The 18,131-nt window shown below is 42.9% G+C and overlaps 1 protein-coding gene across 1 annotated transcript; it reads right to left on the reverse strand.

The window, feature by feature from the left end:
* Positions 1 to 265: 265 nt before the first annotated feature.
* On the reverse strand, positions 266 to 15,888 carry LOC113171053 (glutamate receptor ionotropic, NMDA 2D-like). The gene is made up of 3 exons (XM_026373426.1): positions 15,839 to 15,888; positions 1,926 to 2,269; positions 266 to 1,611 (listed from the first exon to the last, which is right to left on the reverse strand). Exons 2-3 carry the CDS (start codon positions 2,211 to 2,213, stop codon positions 1,333 to 1,335), a joined length of 567 nt encoding a protein of 188 aa, XP_026229211.1. The 5' UTR covers positions 2,214 to 2,269; positions 15,839 to 15,888; the 3' UTR covers positions 266 to 1,332.
* Positions 15,889 to 18,131: the final 2,243 nt, after the last annotated feature.

The raw sequence follows: 18,131 nt of genomic DNA on the forward strand, positions 1-18,131 counted from the left end.
AAAGCTGGGAAGCCACCTGTCAAAAAGGGTGCCCCCAATGATACTCGCAGCACTTCCTCCCCTTTCCTCCCCCTTTCCTCCCTCCCTCCCCCCTGTCTCACCTGCGCCTCGTTCTCCTTCAGGAGCCTGCGTGTGCGTGCACCCCCAGGGTCGTCAGTCACGTTCAGGATGACCACGCTCTTCTTCTCCCAGCCGATGAACGAGCCGTCCGTCAGGCCCTCCACAACAGACAGGAAATCCTGGTAACCATGGTGACGGGTGGACACCACAGAGAAGGCGGTCCAATCATATTCCTCCAAAACCTCAAAGATGACCTCTAATTGGAGGGCAGTAGAGGAGCTGAACTGAAGAAAGATGGAACCTGATTCCTGATATGGGGAAGAGAGCAGCAGATCTGGTTAAAAATCTCACTGGGAAATGTATCTTCTGTAGCTGTACAGTGTCAAAACTGCAGCTTTACACTGTGAGTAAGTGGGAGCATTTTCACTACAAAGAACTACAACTCTCTGGACTGCTCCATCTTTATGCATAACACATAGGCATCAGCATGGGCATCATGGGGCTTGAAGTTTTTATGGAGCAGTAGCACTCATGCAGCCGCAGGGCTAAAACAGCTTGGATTGCTGCCGAAATTCCCCTATGACATCCAGAAGGGAGTGTTTCTAAAGAGTCTGTTCAGTCAGGGCATGGGATGGGATGAGGACAAGGCGAGGGTACAACTTCAAAGAAGTTCATCAAAGTGCTACAATTTAATTCCTCAAGAGTAAATGGTTAAAACATTTACAGTATTTGTAAGCACAAATGCAATCCTTCTGTTTCTTTTATTCAGCATTTGGTGGTGAAAAGCAACTAGTTTTCTCTAATACATACTTGCTCACACACAAATGCACAGTCTGCACACATACATACACACCCTTACTCACTCATGCACACACCCATGTCTGCTCACTGCATCCCTCCCAGGAACATCAGAGGAAGTGCGACAGCCTCAGTTGGTGCCATTTACAGATCAAACACTGCAGAGTTTCAGCAGATCAGCGACCCTAACCTTCAACCTCTCCTCCGTCCCACCGGCACTTCCCCAAACCTTTTCTTCACAGAGAGGACGAATGACATTCTGACACTGTAAGTTGTGACAGCAGCGTGAGCAGCTCTTCCTTAATACATCTCCTTCATAGTGCTGTCAATCCATACTCAGTATACAGCACACACCTAATTAACTTTGTCCCACTCACCTGTCCTCTTGTTTGACTCTACACAATCACACGTACAGGACATCTTTTTGTATCAATCTGACTCTCTTCTCTCTCCTCTCTCTCATACATTACATGCTCACACACACACACAAGCTGCAAACACCTCCTTTTCACTCTCCCATCCCAGTCCCAACCTCCCTCCTCCTACCTGTGGCATCCTCCCCAGCCCCGCTCCCCCTCCTACAGCCACTATGGGCAGTCCTGTTTGCGCAGAGACAAACTCCAGCATGGGGGCCAAAGGACCCCAGGCCGTACGAGGGGGCCTCTCCTCTTCATAAACCAGACCTTGCAGGGGCCGCGCCGCCAGCAGCTCACACAGCTGGGACAGCACAGTCTTGGGACTACTATCATTCACCTGCAACATGATATAGGAATTAAGAAAGAAACAAGAAAAACAGAGATAGACATAAAGATAGAGACAGATGAAGTTGATTAATCAGTGCAGTGTGGTTTCACTTTATGTTAGTTATGTGGAAGGTGTCTAATAATTCAAGCTGTGGTCAAAGGGTAGAGCCAGATGCCTAGTTATTGAGCAGGGCACACACAACAGTAGCAGTGTGCTGTCCATTCACCTCAAATAATGAGAGTGTGTATGAACAGTGGAAATGTTTTATTCCCTTCCTTCAAGTAAGACTGAATGAGCAGTAGGTAGAATAGACTATGTCTAACCTGTAGCCAGATGACGTTGGCAGATCCCCACTGGGTGACCACGCTCTCCCCCAGGGAGCCGTATACCCGGCCAAAGCCGGGGTAGAGCACCCTTCCCCCAGGGCCTGCCACCGCTGCCTCTGCCTGCACCGTAGCACCGGCATGGATAACAGCAATGTTGAAGTTCATCATGGCTCCCGCATCACGCTCCCGCGGGCTAGGCCTGAGCAGGAGGTGGGGAGAGGTGCCAACCAGACCTGCCCACTCTGCCAGGACCAGTAGGAGAGAGAGAGTAGGTATGGCGACCATGGCAACCTGCCGAGGGGGGGGGGGAGGCAGATATATATCGCACTAAGAGAGGGTGCCTAGAAGAAGGAGAGACAGCAAGGAGATGAAGAAGGTGAAGAAGGAGCAAGAGAAAAAGAGATTAAGTTAGATTGTTGTGTTTTTTCCTGTAATGTCCACTACAGAGGACATCAAATCAAGGGGGGAAAGAAGGAGAAGAGAAGAAGGAGGTAGCAAGACAAACAAAAAGAAAGGGGTGTAAACAGAGAGCGTGAGATAGAGAAACAGAGAAAGGCAGAAGCTGATCAGAGATTGCATACAGACAGTAATGAATTCTGAATCCAATCAGGGGCTAATAAAAGTTAGCTTTGGCTGGGGAAAATGCTGGATGAGGAAATCGGAATGCAGTGGGGAAAAAACAATGGATGGAGGGAAAAAAGCAAGAAAGAGAAGATGAAATGGGTGCTATTTAGGCTGCAGGCTGAGAAGAAATAATACAAGGAAAAATAGAAACTGGCCGTTAGAGGGAAGGAGGGCAAGAGAGAGAGTTAATAGCAGACAGAGACAAAGATGGGGGTGGAGGTGGTTATTGTGCTGCATGAATGATAACAACAATTAAGATCACTGTAAACACACTCGCCCGCACACAGCCGCTCCAATGTGCAAACGCATGCAAGTCTTTGAGCACACACACTCGCAAGATAAATGTAAGGATGCACCATGTCTTTAGAGTAGCTTAATGATAGAGAGAGATGTGAGGGTTAATGCAGTACACATAAACATGCAGGATACACACACACGCACTCACACACACCACCACATGGAAAGATAATGACTACCTGTGAGATAGCAGGGTTAATATGTGAGCCACACTCACACACAAAAACAGCACATCATTTTCAATTTACTTCTGGTGCCAACTGCCCACCCTCCCTTTCTCCATTTCCCTCTCACTTTCTCCCTGCCCTCTCTCGTGCTCTGTCTTTTCATATTCCTCATCTCTTCTTCCTATTTTCATTGCTTCAGGTACCAAACACAATTGCATTGATTAACAGGAGGCTGTTGACATAATATTCCCTCTAAAGTCACTTTCCCCTTCTGCGGCTCTATTTCCCCTTTCCTCCTCTCTATGTTTTTCGCTCTGTCTTCATTCGACTTTGCTCTCTTTGTCACAGTCTGCCGATTCCTTGACCCTGATCAGTCTTTTGGATAGAAAAGAAAGCAGCAAAGAAAGGAAGAGAGGTGGTGAAGAGGAAAGAAATCTGACTCGAGGAATGAGAAAGGAGAGGAGAAAGCTGTGAAATTAATAGAATAGAAAGATACTGTAAATGCAGGGCATATGACTTAAGATGGATTGACTGAGGGGAAGGAAGGAGCCCGGGTGAAGTAGAAGACAAGGGGAAAAGGAGAGGACGAAATGGGGAGCGATGGTGGCGGCATATAATATGTGAGGAGAGTAGCACGAAAAGAAATATTGATTACAGGGGTGTGTATACGTGTTTGGCCTAAACAAACACACTGGCAAACCTTCTGTTTTGAGTGACAGGACTGTGAGTATGTGTGTGTGTGTGTGTGTGTGTGTGTGTGATGAGGGGCTATAGAGAAGAGAGAGAGAGAAAGTGGTGATATGAGAGGGTGAACTAGGGAAGCGGATAGATACGGTTAAGAAAGAGATGGAGGTGTGGTGAGATAGGGAGAGACAGACCTGTTAGTAGGAGTGAAGGAAAAAGAGAAGGTAATAATGAAGGGGAGATGGATGAAAAACAGGGCTTTCTTGTTTGTTTGTTTTTTGCTTTGTTTTCATGAAGACAAGAAATATGTGGCAGGAGAGAATGGAAAGGACAGAGAGACAGGGAGAGAGAAAATGAGAGCCAGACTCAAAGCTGCAGGAATACACTGTCTCGCATCATTTGGTGGCGATGTATTCCATGGTGTTGAGCTGTGAGACATTAGCAGTTAGGCCTGTCACTGTACTTCACTCTCGTGGGGTGTTTACGTTGCACTGCTACATCAGCGTGTGCCATTCCACCCCAGCAAGCCTTGTTAGAAGTGTGAACACAGTGTATTTCACTATACAGTAGCCACTTTTTTTTACAGTGTGTACTCTGCCTATTATTGAAGTGCAGTATCTCACGGAGGTGTGCTAAAGCAATGTACAAATAAATTAGAATCAAATCCTCATCCAAATATATCTTACTATATAGTTCATTATGTGCTCCATTCTGTGAAATTCTGCAGACTAAGTCATAAAGAAGGGGCTTACAGCAGACACACTCACACATACAGGAAGGAAAGGCGAGTGGGAGAGAGAGATTATGGTTTCATTTGATTTGCTACCATAAATGAATCTTTTGTTTAAATGTTTGCATTTTAGTATATTTTTTTCCCCTTCTAGCTTTTGAAACGATCCTCTCCAGTGCTTGGAGCTTCTTTTAATTCAATACAGTAGTCTGTATACTTGATATATATTTGGCAGGAGATTGCCTACAACTAAGGGAATGTGTTTAAATTGGGATCAGTTAATAAAAAATAAATGGATTTCTGTTTTCCCAGAGCAGGTTTCAAGAATCAGTTAGTTAGTAAGGTATGAAAAGTCATTTCTTAAAGCTGCGTCTTTCACTTGGCACAGTGGCAGAATCTGTCTATCACTTGGTACTGTAATATTTAGTTAATAATGTGTTCATTTGGATTATTTATAACATCAGGATCCTCACTAATATAAAAAATATTTTAATGTATTCTTTTATTCTTTTTTGGAAGGAAAATCAAGTTGAAGAAATGAATTTGAAAACCTTTCAAATCTCAAAGTACTCTCTTTGATGATTTTTTAGACTTCGAAACTTTTCGTCGTGGTGCATGCACTTTCAATCATCATTTGCTGTCTACATCATTATATCGTACTTACAGTACACTAATGTGTTTGAATTGTACAGTGTTGATCTTTCAATTTGTCAATCACTGTAATAAGCGGCGTACTGTATCTACAGTATAATTATTTTTTCCTCTGAGCCTGTTTAGTTTGTCTTTTTAAACAAAAAAAAAAAAAAGCATTTACAGCACCACAGAAGCCAGCGTACATGCCAGCCACTGTTAGAAGCAAACTAAAAACACCTTCAGGAATATTTACCAAGTACTTAAGAGCAAGAATATTCTCAGCCTGACAGAGACAGCTAATCAAGAAGATAAGAGAGAAAACACTCACACAGACAGGCCAGTCTCCTTTTTCTCTTCCAAAATTGCCAGCCAGGGCTTCACAAGCAAAATACATCTTATCATTTTTCTGCTTAAAAATGTGATTTATTCTACATAAGGTGCTTAGTGTGATTCCGAATGATGACCTATAGGAATTAATGACAAGTGTAGATATGCAAAAAAAGAAAAAAGGCACATCAACTACTTTGAAGGTATATATATTTATAGAGAAGAACAGTAAAGCTTTTATTATTGCAGCAACTACCAAAGAGACAAAAAAAACTTGTATAGCCTCTAAACACAAAATGAAAAATTGATTCTTGGTGTCAGTGTGATGGGGTAGAGAAACAATCACAATGTTCTAGAGTAGCAGATCCCCTCCTTTCCCCTAAAGTGTGTGTGCAACAGCAAGTGCCTACGGTGACTCTGGAAGGGTGAGTCGCCAGAGAGTAGGGAACCTCTTGGGGAGAAGTCAGTTGCTGGCATCCTCACCTCTCTGAGCCTCTTCCCCACTGAACTCCAATGGAGGCAGTGTGCCAGAGCTTGTGCTGCATTGGATCTGCTGGGGAAATGCGAATGGGGAACGAGTCTGTGGAGTTTGGAGTGTGGAGTTGTGGAAGTGGAGTGTTCAACCTTGTGTTCAGCCCACATCGGAGCTCTGCTGCTTCATTCCATGCTGTCATGCAGAGTAATGGACCTGCTCCCTGCTGCCTATGGCATAGGCTGCACTGAATCGAGCCAGGCAGTTTTCCACCGCCAACAAAAAAACATCTGAAATACATGTAGACTAAAACACAGTCTACTGTTCACGATTAGAAGAAATTGCAGCCTCTATATTAGTCACTGTAAGTGCCTATAATAAGAAACCCTTCCCTGAAGATGAAGACATTTTATATTTTTTTCATGCGTCCACATTTGACGCTGCAGTGTGCTCGAGAAAACTGCTGTATGTGCCTCTATAATTTGCTCGGTCCATAGCTGTACTGTAGTAAAAGATAAGATAAAGCGCCAGCGCATATATTTGAGTGTATCAATGTGTGTGTGCGTGTGTGGACCATGTGGGGGTAATATGGCAGTGTGGGGAAGCGGAGGAATGAAGAGAAGAGTGCAGCTGGAGCTCAATGCTCCTCGTGTTAATTGGCCGATACTTCAATCACAGCCACTGGAGTGTGTCCTCTCTGACGGAACAGATCCTTTCTCCCTCTCTTTCTCCCTTTCCCAATCTCCCTCTCTGTCCTGCTGCACTTGTTCACCCACTCATCCACTTGCTCACACACTCTCACTTGACACACACACAGACTGAGCGCGCTTGCAGGCGCCCTCAGTCTGTCCTCACTGAGTCATTTCGATTTTTGTATTTCACTGATTCATTCATCCTTTCATTCATTCAGTCACTCTATCACCTCACTTTGCAGCATCTCAGTTTCACTAACTCTCCTTCTTTATTCTTTCCTCTACTGACAAAACACCTGCCAATTTTTACCCCTGCCCTCCCCCATTCTTTCCTTCCACACACAACTTTGTCCTGTACTTCTTTCAGTCTCTACTTCCTGCCCTCCCTTACTTCCCCTCTCTCATTTCTCCTACTCCCTATCGCTCTCTTTCTCTCTCTTTGATCCCTGTCGAGTAGAAGAGCCACCAGGCAGGCGAGCAGCTCTTGTTCCCATTGTGCATAGTGTGCAGAGTGATGGGTGAGTAGCGCAGCGTGCAGCAGCAGGGTATATAGTACTGTGTGTGTTTTTACTGCATGGCTGTAAACAGCAATAGTAAAGCCTTCTGCAGCTGCTGCTGCCTCCCTCTGACAGAATAGCTATAGTTACCAGAAGCCACTCAAATGGCAAATAATGGAGCTACTTATAAAACACAGACACCAGAAAAGATGCAACATTTTGTAAACGCATCTGTAAATTACACATGCCACAGGCTGATAACCAGATTAGAACTGGTCGCTTTCATAAATGTGACACCATTTTTATGTGGAACAGTTCAATTTAAGGCGTTGGCTCATGTGGAAAACAAATTGTGTTAAAATTTAAGACTAATGGAGGACACTCACACAGAGGCACACAAACATGAGAGAAAAAAAAAAAATATATATATTGTCTAAAAAGGTTAAAATTACTCTTAAACTCATCTTAAGTTCTGTAAAATGTGTAACATGAAAGTACACTTTACCTTTGCATAATCTATCTTCAAAGGCAAACAATCGTATTTCATCTGAACTATATTTTTACAGTAAAAGGAAGGATGAAGTCTTTATTGGCTCTGCACGTTAAGCACTTGTTTTTAGCAGGTCTCCATTTGTCCTTTTCCATATTTTGTAACCTTTTCTAAGAACAGAATGAAGCAGTCACCTTGACATCTCTCTGTGATGTTTTTTTCCACAGCAAAATGTTTTAATCTGACATTTCAAGATCCTCTAATTTTAGACAAAATTCACCCCCACTACCAGGTTCACGAGATCTCGCCTTTAATTCAAAGATTTTTTATGGGTTCGGATTAAACTCTTCTGCCAAGAGACAGTATCAATTAATTGGACTTCACTTCTGTACATTCAGGGGATACATTTCATTACTTGAATGGGAGGACACTCCTTGTTGCTCTTCCCTCTATGGATTGATGGAAATGAAATGAAGCTGACCCTGGACCCTGGCACGGTGTAGCACTAACAATTCTCTGACCTAATTTTTTAATAAAAAAAGAAAATGTCTTAGTCCTCTCCACTGTGGTTTTTGGCACGCCAGCCACAAATCACATCCATTACAGATCATTTTTACTGAAATGTTTGACACTACTGCATCTCTCTAATCCACAGTCAGCTCAGAGTACAAAATTACCTATTTTATGTTTAAAATATTTAATTTTGCTTTATTATAACCTTGAACATCTAATAATTGTACCAATGCTCTGCCATGAACTCATATAAACTGAGTAGTAAATCAGCTGATGAAAATAACGACCTGTCATTGGTTTTGCTTTGCTTTGTCATAAAAACAGAGCATGTGGAATTATTCACTTTATTTGTGTGTGTGTGTGTGTGTGTGTGTGTGTGTGTGTGTGTGTGTGTGTGTGTGTGTGTGTGTGTGTGTGTGTGTGTGTGTGTGTGTGTGTTTGTTTGTTATCTTCAGCCGTCTGTCATTCATTTTATTCTCAGGACATTGCAAGCTCATACATACACTATATTTTGAATTATACAGACTGCACAAACAACATGAATTTGTGTATGAATGATGCACAGGAATATTTCAATACTGTATGTATTTTATTTTCTCTCTCCCCACACACACAAACAAACACACATTTATTCAGAAAACAGCAGCTGCAAATGGTTTACTACCCTCATGAGTGTTTAGACATAAATACCAGTAAGGTCTTTTGCTTTCATGTGGAAAGGCCAGAGTCTAGGGATCTTGCATCAGGAATTCATATAACGAAGTGCAGGGTATCATTATATTAAGCCAGAGTGGTCTATACTCACTTCACTTGAATTAATAAATAATAATGGAAATGGTTCTTTAAGAACACTACATACTGTAGTTTGTACGCCCACTGCCAATGTGTGTATAATATTATTGCTAAGTTTAAGGCTCGCCAAAGAGCAGGAATATTTCATTTACCCACCACAACACCTGACATCTTATATAGCAGGGAGCAGAGGACTGCAGCACTGCTCCTTGGCCAGCACCCTCTGCTCCCCAGTTGACTATAATACCATATAATTTACTGAATTTAATGTATGTGTAAATTGTTTTCTGTAGTTGTTTTTTCCACCCTAATCCTCTGCCAAGATGTCCTTACAGCACATGACCTGTGGGATAATCTTATGTTTGCTTTAAAATGAAGACTTTCTCACTGCTCAACCTTTTGTGGATATCCAGTAGCTCTGAGGGTTTTGTGTTTAATATAAGGGTGCTATCAACCCAGTGCAATCATCTAAGAATCAACACGTGCTCATGCTGTGAATTTACATAATGGACTGTACATTCATAACTGAAATGTTTGGCTTATTATTATTATTATTATTTTTAATAACCTGAGTCTGAGGCAGTAGAAATAAGTGGGAATATTCAGAATTTAGTGGAATTATGTTAAGGTACAGCACAATTCTTTTGTGTATTTTAACAATAACATTAAATAGATTATTTTTACATTTCATCTTGAGCAAGTCGTCGACAAGCCACAATGTTGCTCTACTCTGCTTGCACCAGCTCTTCCATTAATTCCCTCATTGATTGGCCAGACAGTGGGATCACCTAGCCAGATCTAAATCAGTCACTAATTAAAAGAGCAAGATGAAAAGCAGCCGACACTGCAGCCCTTCAGGACCTGTAAGGTGAAACATTCTGTAACAACTACAAACTAGGAAGCTGCTCAAGACTCTGAGCAGAAATAAAACACCCAGCTCTGCATAGTAATGATCCACAATCTTATTCCGAGGATAAACAGATTAAACTGCTGTGGGAAACCTTCACTGATAACTATTGCGTCTCACAAGGTCACACACTCAGGTGTGCAAACGCACAAACAGACATTCCAGTAGACTTTACACATATGGCTGAATTTGTAGAGATGGTCTGTCACATACACAGACATTTAACAGATTGTAAAATAAGAGAAACTCAGTAGCAAGCTTTCAACAGCAGATGCCACATGTTGCTGAATTCAAGCTGGATTTTGTCTGCTTCAAATCTAATACCTCATAACAATGCTGGGTGCAGGTTTGAACTGCCTTCACAGCACATCTGGCTCTGCCCCCGCTCATAACCAAAGGTGTTAGAAACATTTCTGTCAGCCTAGCTGGTAAATGTTGGTGCATCAGTTCAGCTCAGAAAATGCACTCCTGTGCAGATAGAGGCCCAACAGGGGAGAGGAATTTAGAGCAGTAAAGGTTTTTTGTGGAGCCTCAGATGATTCTCAAGAGTGGAGGTGGTGAAAGGTTAGTGAATGGAAAGACAGAGCTCCACTGTGTTGTCTTCACACAGCCAAATGTAGAGCCAGACTAATACTGTGATGTTTGTCTCAGCAACAAATCTGAAATAACCAATTATTGACATGTAAAGCTACAGTATCTCATCAGAGAGGTTTTCAGTAGTCTGTGGCCACAGATTTTGTCACAGATGATGGCTTCATATCATATTGGACAGAATGTAATTATGAGCACCCAGGAGGGAAGAAATGTTAATGTCACAAGACAAATAGGATTTTCTAGAACTACGCAAGAACAAAAAAACAATTGCCAAAATGGCTGCAAAGCCACCAACCCTGTCAGTTTTACTTTTAAATAAAATAAGCAGTTTGCTTGTCTGTGATTTCACTTGTTAACTGCTAATTCAGGCTTAATTGTATTTATCTGGAGTGACTAAGCAGCTTGGAATAAGTCAGAACAACAAGAGGTTTTCCTGTTCTTCCCACTCTGCCAATATGGCACTGACACACGGCTGGTGACTCAACACCATCAAGTCTAAAATCAGTGGAAAAGACAAACCACACAAAAACGTGAAACACAAGGCACGTGCATATATGTGAGCTCACAAAAATAGGAACACTTCCTAAAGATGCTGTGTGACTGGAACTGTGTAGCAGCTAAATATTTACATGCAGAGATGAAGTGCATTAAAACAAGCCCAGCAACATCAAACTATCTTCATCAGAGGCTTTCTTCCATCTTTGCACTGACGTTCCCTCTTCTTCCTTGTCATCCCCTCCTTGTTGTACTATAGATAACACGCTGTGCAAATTCCATTCAGGTGCAAACACATTTGCATTTGTAACAACTGTATAGTTGGCATCTGCTTATGAAGGAATTTCACATTCGAACATCAAAGAAAATAGAGCAAAGCTATTTTTATATGAAGTGATAAGGCAAAAAAACAGGTTTCAACTTTGCACCTGGTACCTGCTCCTGGTAAATCCAGCGCAGTCACTTTAGTACAAGGCCTGCTATAAATGCCAGCTCGTCTGATCTTTGAGAAGAGAATGACAAAGGGTTTTAACAAAGCCGGTTCTACATGCAGCACATGCAAGCCTCACGGATCAGGAAGCATGACACAGCAGCCCAGGGTGACATGTGACATGGGCCGCAGATACAGGCGAACATAGTTTTTATAAATGCCCCCATTTCCTCTTTTTAATAACCACTTATGCTGTCATTTCCTGCCCCATCCATCATCGTGAAAGACCACACTACACTGCTGCAAAACACTGCACAGTGCAAAACATTCCACACTGCATATATATTATTTCTCTACATCCTGTGTGTGTATCCATGTGTGCACTCAAACGTATATATATACTGTACAGTATAGTGTATATAACTGTTTGGATCCCCTGGGCAGGTCCCAGGGTCCTTTCTCCAAAACTGTCTGTGTGCAAGGATCCTATTCATTGTGTGTGTTTTTTTGTTTTTTTTGTTTGGTATACTGTTAGTGTGTGTGTGTGTGTGTGTGTGTGTGTGTGTGTGTCTCACTGCATACCCATGGGTCTTCTGCCTGAATGTACTTTTTCCGACTGTGTGTTTGACTGTGTATTGCATGCAGCCATGTGAAGCTGTGTGCCTGCTAGCTGCCTCCAGACTTGTATTCCCCAAACAAGCCGCGGGACTTTGGCTCAGGTTGTGTGTTTGTGTGTGTGTGTGAGCACCTGTTTGATAGTGACTGTGTGCAAGAAGTGCACAGTGGAGAAGAAATTCTCCACCCCTGTTATGTCGATTTGTATCTCTCTGTGTGATTTAAGTATGTGTCTGTTTGTTAGCCTTCCCCTCTCTCTTCCTGGTTCCATGTATTTCATGACTGATTTCCTGGCATTCTACACATAGTATGTATAACTGTAGTCCAGCTCTACAGCTCTATAGCTGGACTGTAAGTGGACCAGGGGCTGCACCTCTGGGTTGCTATAGCAGCTGTCATCTTATTGAAAGGAAACCGAAACCTTTCAATATGCGTTCTGTTTATAATAAACTTCTTTCTAAGTTTCAACACCATGATAACTTAGTTTTGATATTATTTCCACACTGCACCACACTGAAAAACACCATTTTAATAACACCGAAAGCAGAAAGTGTACCTTTCTAAGTATTTGGTTGCTACTGCAATTCATTATCCTCTCTCCCTCATAGACACATGACTTAAAAACTTGTTGTGAACCAAGCTACAGAAATAATGGAACCATGCAAGTAAATCTTTTCTGTTTTTCCAGCAACTCGTCATAATCAAACAAATCAAAATGTCAGTGTTACATCTAATTAGTGGTAGGTACTCACTAGGTCATCACTGATGCTTGGCAACTGTGACAGAACCCATCAGCAGAGATTTGCTATACCCTCACTATTGTTACCAGGAAAGCTGCTTTGCTAATGTTGACTTGCAAGAAACTGTTGTGAAATCTGCAGATAATAATTAGGTAAAAAAAGAAAATCTGATTATCACAGTTTCCCAGGGTTTCTGGTTTTCAGTTGTCTTCTTTTGTCCCAACAATAGTCCAGATTCCAAAGATATTTACTTCACCATTAAACTGTATGAAACGGAGAAAGGTCTAACACCCATACATTAGAGAATCTGTAACCAGAGGACATTTTTCATAATATTAATTAACTGATAATCAAAGGTTGCCAAACGTTTTGTCAGTGAGCATCAACAAATCATCTCAGCTCTGATTGAAAGACATTTCACAGGTGTTGCTATGTCAGATTTGCAATACACATCAACAATCAGAAGACTTTTTACTTTAGGAGAATTTATTTATTATGTCTTCAATTGTTAGTGTAAAATATACTGTCAGCTGTTTAACATTAATTCATAAACTGTATTTTCATTCAGCTTTGTGAAACTATTGTATTGACTGATAAGTTCATTCCAAGACATAACTGAACTGCTGCTGTTGTTTTTTAGAAACTTATTATCTACAAATCCCCTTCACTCAGAAACAAAGTCAGTTTTTGCAGTACATAACCGTAATGCAAAAAATAAGACTATTGTGTGCAATTTAGGCTTCAGTGCAACTGCAACTGCAGAGAAGAATCAGTCTGATAAATTGTGTCCCCTGCTGATTTCAATGGAGGGTATTCTTTTCTGAAATTATATGGATTTGTTTAATGAGCACTAATCAGAGATGCTATCAGAGAAAATATAGATTTGTAGTTAATGAGTTTGATTTATTTGTTGCTGTGAGTAAGCCTTCCAACAAATGTGTATGAAAACAGAACAGTCCATTAAAATAATTGGTCAAAAACACAACACGTCACACTGCCAACACATGTGTTCAGTTTTTGGCGTGCTACTGCTTCAGGTCGACATGACTACGCAACATGTTTATCAGCAAAACCCGGAGTAGTCCAAAGAAGAACACTTGGAGAGGAGAGTACTGTAATCGCTCCAAAACACCAGCCTCTGATCTCGTTAAAGACTAATTGATGCTCTATGTTAACGAGCTTACCTTAATTAGTGGTATTAAAAAGAACACTGGGTGCAACGTGTGGAGAGGGTGGGAGAGGGGTTTGGGTGGGCTGCAGGATTGAAGAAACTATCCAGTAATGTTGCATCAAACAAATGATGAAAGGGAATGCAGAGGAAGTCACAGGTTGCAGGGGTGAGAGAAGAGACGGAAAGGTTTGAGGCAAGAAGAAACAGGGGGATTGGCAGAAGAAAAGAGAGACAAGCGAAGGGGGATTGAGCTAAGCTTGAAGGTTTTCTGTGCAAAAGTCGATGAATCAATGAGGTGAAATTGATGAAGACCAGGGGGCTGGAGAAAACAAGCACACAAATGTTGACTCTATTCCTCTCATCTCTTCTTCTGTGCTTCCCAACCATGCCCTCCCCCCACCCCCACCCAACAATATTCAGTTTCAGCCTCCTCTCTCTTACTCTCCCCTTTGTTCTGCTGCCTTTTCAATCTCTCACCTGGCTTTCCCCTCATGCTTTCTCTCCATCTCCTGTTCCTCACATTGTCTCTCATCTCTCTGTCTCTCTCTCTCTCCCTCCACACCTTCTGTCTCTCTCATCACCCCTCCCCTCCTGTCTACCCCTACTCACAGCTGGTACAGTACAGATCTCTCTGGGCAACTGTACGACAGATCGGCAGAGAAGGGGGCTCCACTGACACTGAAGGCAACACTTTACGGGCAGCGGTGCACGGAGCACACTTCTGCAGTACTCCTGTGTGTACGTTTGACAGAGCTTTGTGAGAGAAAAATGACAAACTGAACAGAGCATGTCACCTGTGGGTGAAAGAGATGATTGAAATGGATATCAGCTAGAGAATTCAGCTGAGAGAGGCAGCAAACACCCCACAGAAAGGGAAAAACAAACAACACATTAATTCCAATTTCTATCTGGATAAATGCATTCAGTGGCTTCACCGTGCAGACCAATAAATTTGATCTTGCATTCTCAATCACTGCAGCAAATCTGTAAGAGAAGCAACACTGCGCCTCTCCATTTTACAGGTCAACAGTATCATCTTCTCCCTTGGTGGTCTCTATGCTCCAAGGCCTTTCAGGTTCAGAGAAGGGTGGTGGTGGTCATAGCAGAGGTTTGCATTTGTATCATTACCTCTCTATGAAAGTATTGCTAAACAAAAACAAAAGTTATTTGGGCAAATTGTGGAATCTACCTACAAAGTACAGTCTGTCACACACTCCTTTAGCCAGCGGAGAGTTTTTGAGGCAAGTCAGACGGATGGGGAAGATTCCTCGGTGGCAACAGAGGAATAACTGTGTGCTGCCATCCGCCCAAATATTCAGCGTATCGGGATATAAATAGATCAAGAGGAAAAACTGATCGGCATTCTTGCGGGCTTAGCGGTGGCTATGGAAGATGCGCAAGCGGACATACAGTACTCACGCACACAGACACACACTCACGCACTAATGTTGACCACGCAGCCCGAGAAAAATGAACATCAACAGATATGATCACCTCAATTAATACATCCGCAGCACAGTGAGGGGGGAAACTGCAGCCAGCGCCAGTGTTTAAAGACTTAAACGGAACCCAAACTCTGTCTTTATTAATAATGCAGAAAAAATTCCTGGCAGACAAAATCATAGCCCAAAGGTTTAGTCTATATGATTAATTGAACTGCCGGTATTAACTGAACTGTGTGTATCATTGGACGATCTGTCCCGGCTGCTGTGAGGAACCTATGCGTTACGGGGCTGAGAGGCTTGTGAGTTTCCAGGCGCAGCAATGACAGAGGGGTCAAAGCCCGGTGCGCCGGCCGCCTCCACCTCTCCATCCCCGGCCATCCATCTCTCCATCACAAGCGGCCGTACAGACACCGACACCCGAGCCCCTTATTCCTGTCTCAATGACGCGTAGCACCCTCTCACTGCCCGAACCGCAATTAATCTAAGCAATACAGAGAGTGTGCGTGCGTGCGTGTGTGTGCGGGGTGAAGCGGCGAGAGAGGAAAAAAAAAAAATGCCTCCGCACTGCAAATATCATTAAAACAAATGTACTTACTGCTTTTCACCAGCCTTTCCCCCCTCTTTTCCTGCGTCCCTCCATCCTTTTTCACATCCTTCCTTTTTGAGGTATCCGTTTTGCGGGTGTCCCCCCCCCCTGCCGCCGCCGCCGCCGCCGCCACCACTCACACGCACAGACACACACTCTGAAAAAAATATATCTAAATATATATATCTGTTCTACATGTATTCAATTTCTCGGACCTCTCTCTTTACCTCTCTCCCTCCCTCTCTCCTCTCCTCTCTCACACTCTCTCTCTCCCTCTTTCCCTGTTCTTTTGTTAAAATTCAGTATATGCGCCCCGTCACCTAGCAACCGTCAACCTCTCTCTCTCTCTCTCTCTCTCTCTCTCTCCCCCCCCCCTCTCTCTCTCTCGCCCTCCCTCCCTCCCTCCCTCTCTCCATCACTGGCGACACGTGTTGAATGCTAAACTTAGCGGTACGGAATAAAAATTAATAAAGGGATGGACGCTCTATATCTCCCCCTTCTCCTGCCTCCCCCCCCGCTCTCATTCACTCTGGCGCGTATCATAATGCAATATAAATATTTACTAGAGCCACTCAGCCCTCTCATTGCCCCCCACCTCACTCTCCTCCCCTGCGTCCCTCTGCATTTCCCCCTCCCTCCCCTCCATCCATCCATCCATCTATGGCTTGCTCCCTGCATCCCTCCCTCGCCGTCCTGCCTTTTTCTCCTGCCTCCTATCGGCTCTTTCTGCTTCTCCAAGCAAAACGCCACACCAGCGTCTGTGGATCCACATGTGAGTGTCACCCTGCCCGGTGCGTCTTTGCATGGAGAGCTGCAGCGGCGTGTGCGAGCGCGTGTGTGTGCATGTGAATGAGAAATTTATTCTAAAGTAGCATGTCAGTGACCATGTGTGAGCAGCTTGCACACAGTGGAGGAACATGCAGCATCCTAACACTGCAGATTAGTGAGTTCAGTTAGTTGGCTTAGTAATATATATATATTTATGGTACTTTTCACATCATTTGGTGAAGAGGAGTGCATCCATAGGTTATGTGAAATGACTGCATATTTTGTTTACAGTGCTTTTTATATGCAAGAGTGAGTCTATGGGGGAAGCAGCAGGTGCACTGTACGTTCACTTTTGGATGTGTTTGATCTTCCTCTCAGTAGAGCTGTGCATTGGCAAGAGTCTGGCAACACTATAAGTATCACGATACAGGCGTTATGATTCAATATATTGCAATACTGTAAGCAAGGCGATATTCAGATTAAACAGAACACAACACAAACTACCACAAATCTTTGCACTCCTGCCTCTCAGGGATCCTCCCCTTCCTCTTTTTCTTGTAATCTGGGATGGACAGTAATCAATGGAGCATCAGCAGACAGGCCCGCTCAGTAACTGATCTCATGTCTGGGGTTTTAAGCAGTGATCACAAAATACTCATATAAACGCACACACACACAGAGAGAGAGCAAGAGAAAGAGTTCTTAAATGTAACAGCTGCTATAGGACAAGGAGGCCAAAGGTCTAACTGTATTAATAGAAAAGTGTCTTGCCCCTAGGGGGTGGGTAAATGATGGACACACACCACAGATTCATCTAACTGAATGATCGTCAATATGAGACTGGCTCCAGGGAGCCAGAAACCATACACAAGTTGCAGTATTGTGTATATGCATGTGTGTAGTGTGAACTTAGATGAATGCCCAGAGGCAATGTGGCCCTTTAACAGATTTTGAAAGATCTGCCCCAAGGATCTCACTCTCTCAAACACAGTGGCCACTACACTCGCCTCTAAACATACGTGTGTGTGTGTGTGTGTGTGTGTGTGTGTGTGTGTGTGTGTGTGTATGTGTGTGTTTAAATTGCCACAGATTGTGTTTTCAACTTGTGGTATTCATATTGCTATTTCTATTATTATCATTGTTTATTATTGTTATTATCTCCCTTACGTCAAGTGATAACCCAGGTTTGAGCATTAATCCCTGAGACGTTAGCCTGAGTGAGATTTCATTTGTGCTGCTATAACTCTGAGAAGTTAGAATTGAAAATTTCAACATCCATATCACTATCCAGAAACAGTGTCCTCATTAATTGGAATAATCCAAGGAACAAGCTGTCACCCAATTTCATTGTTTTTATTCCAATAAAAAACTCTCCACAGAGAGGCAGACATCTTAGAGACAGACAAGTAAAACCTATCTGCATAATTACACAAAAAAATGCACAATGCTTTTAAGGGGGATTTGGTTTGTCAACCCTTTGATCAACTAAATGAGATTTTACAGGTGAAATTTAAAAAAACGTTATACACAAGTG

Source organism: Anabas testudineus, chromosome 16, assembly GCF_900324465.2.
Source record: "Anabas testudineus chromosome 16, fAnaTes1.2, whole genome shotgun sequence".
Classification (NCBI taxonomy): Eukaryota; Metazoa; Chordata; class Actinopteri; order Anabantiformes; family Anabantidae; genus Anabas; species Anabas testudineus.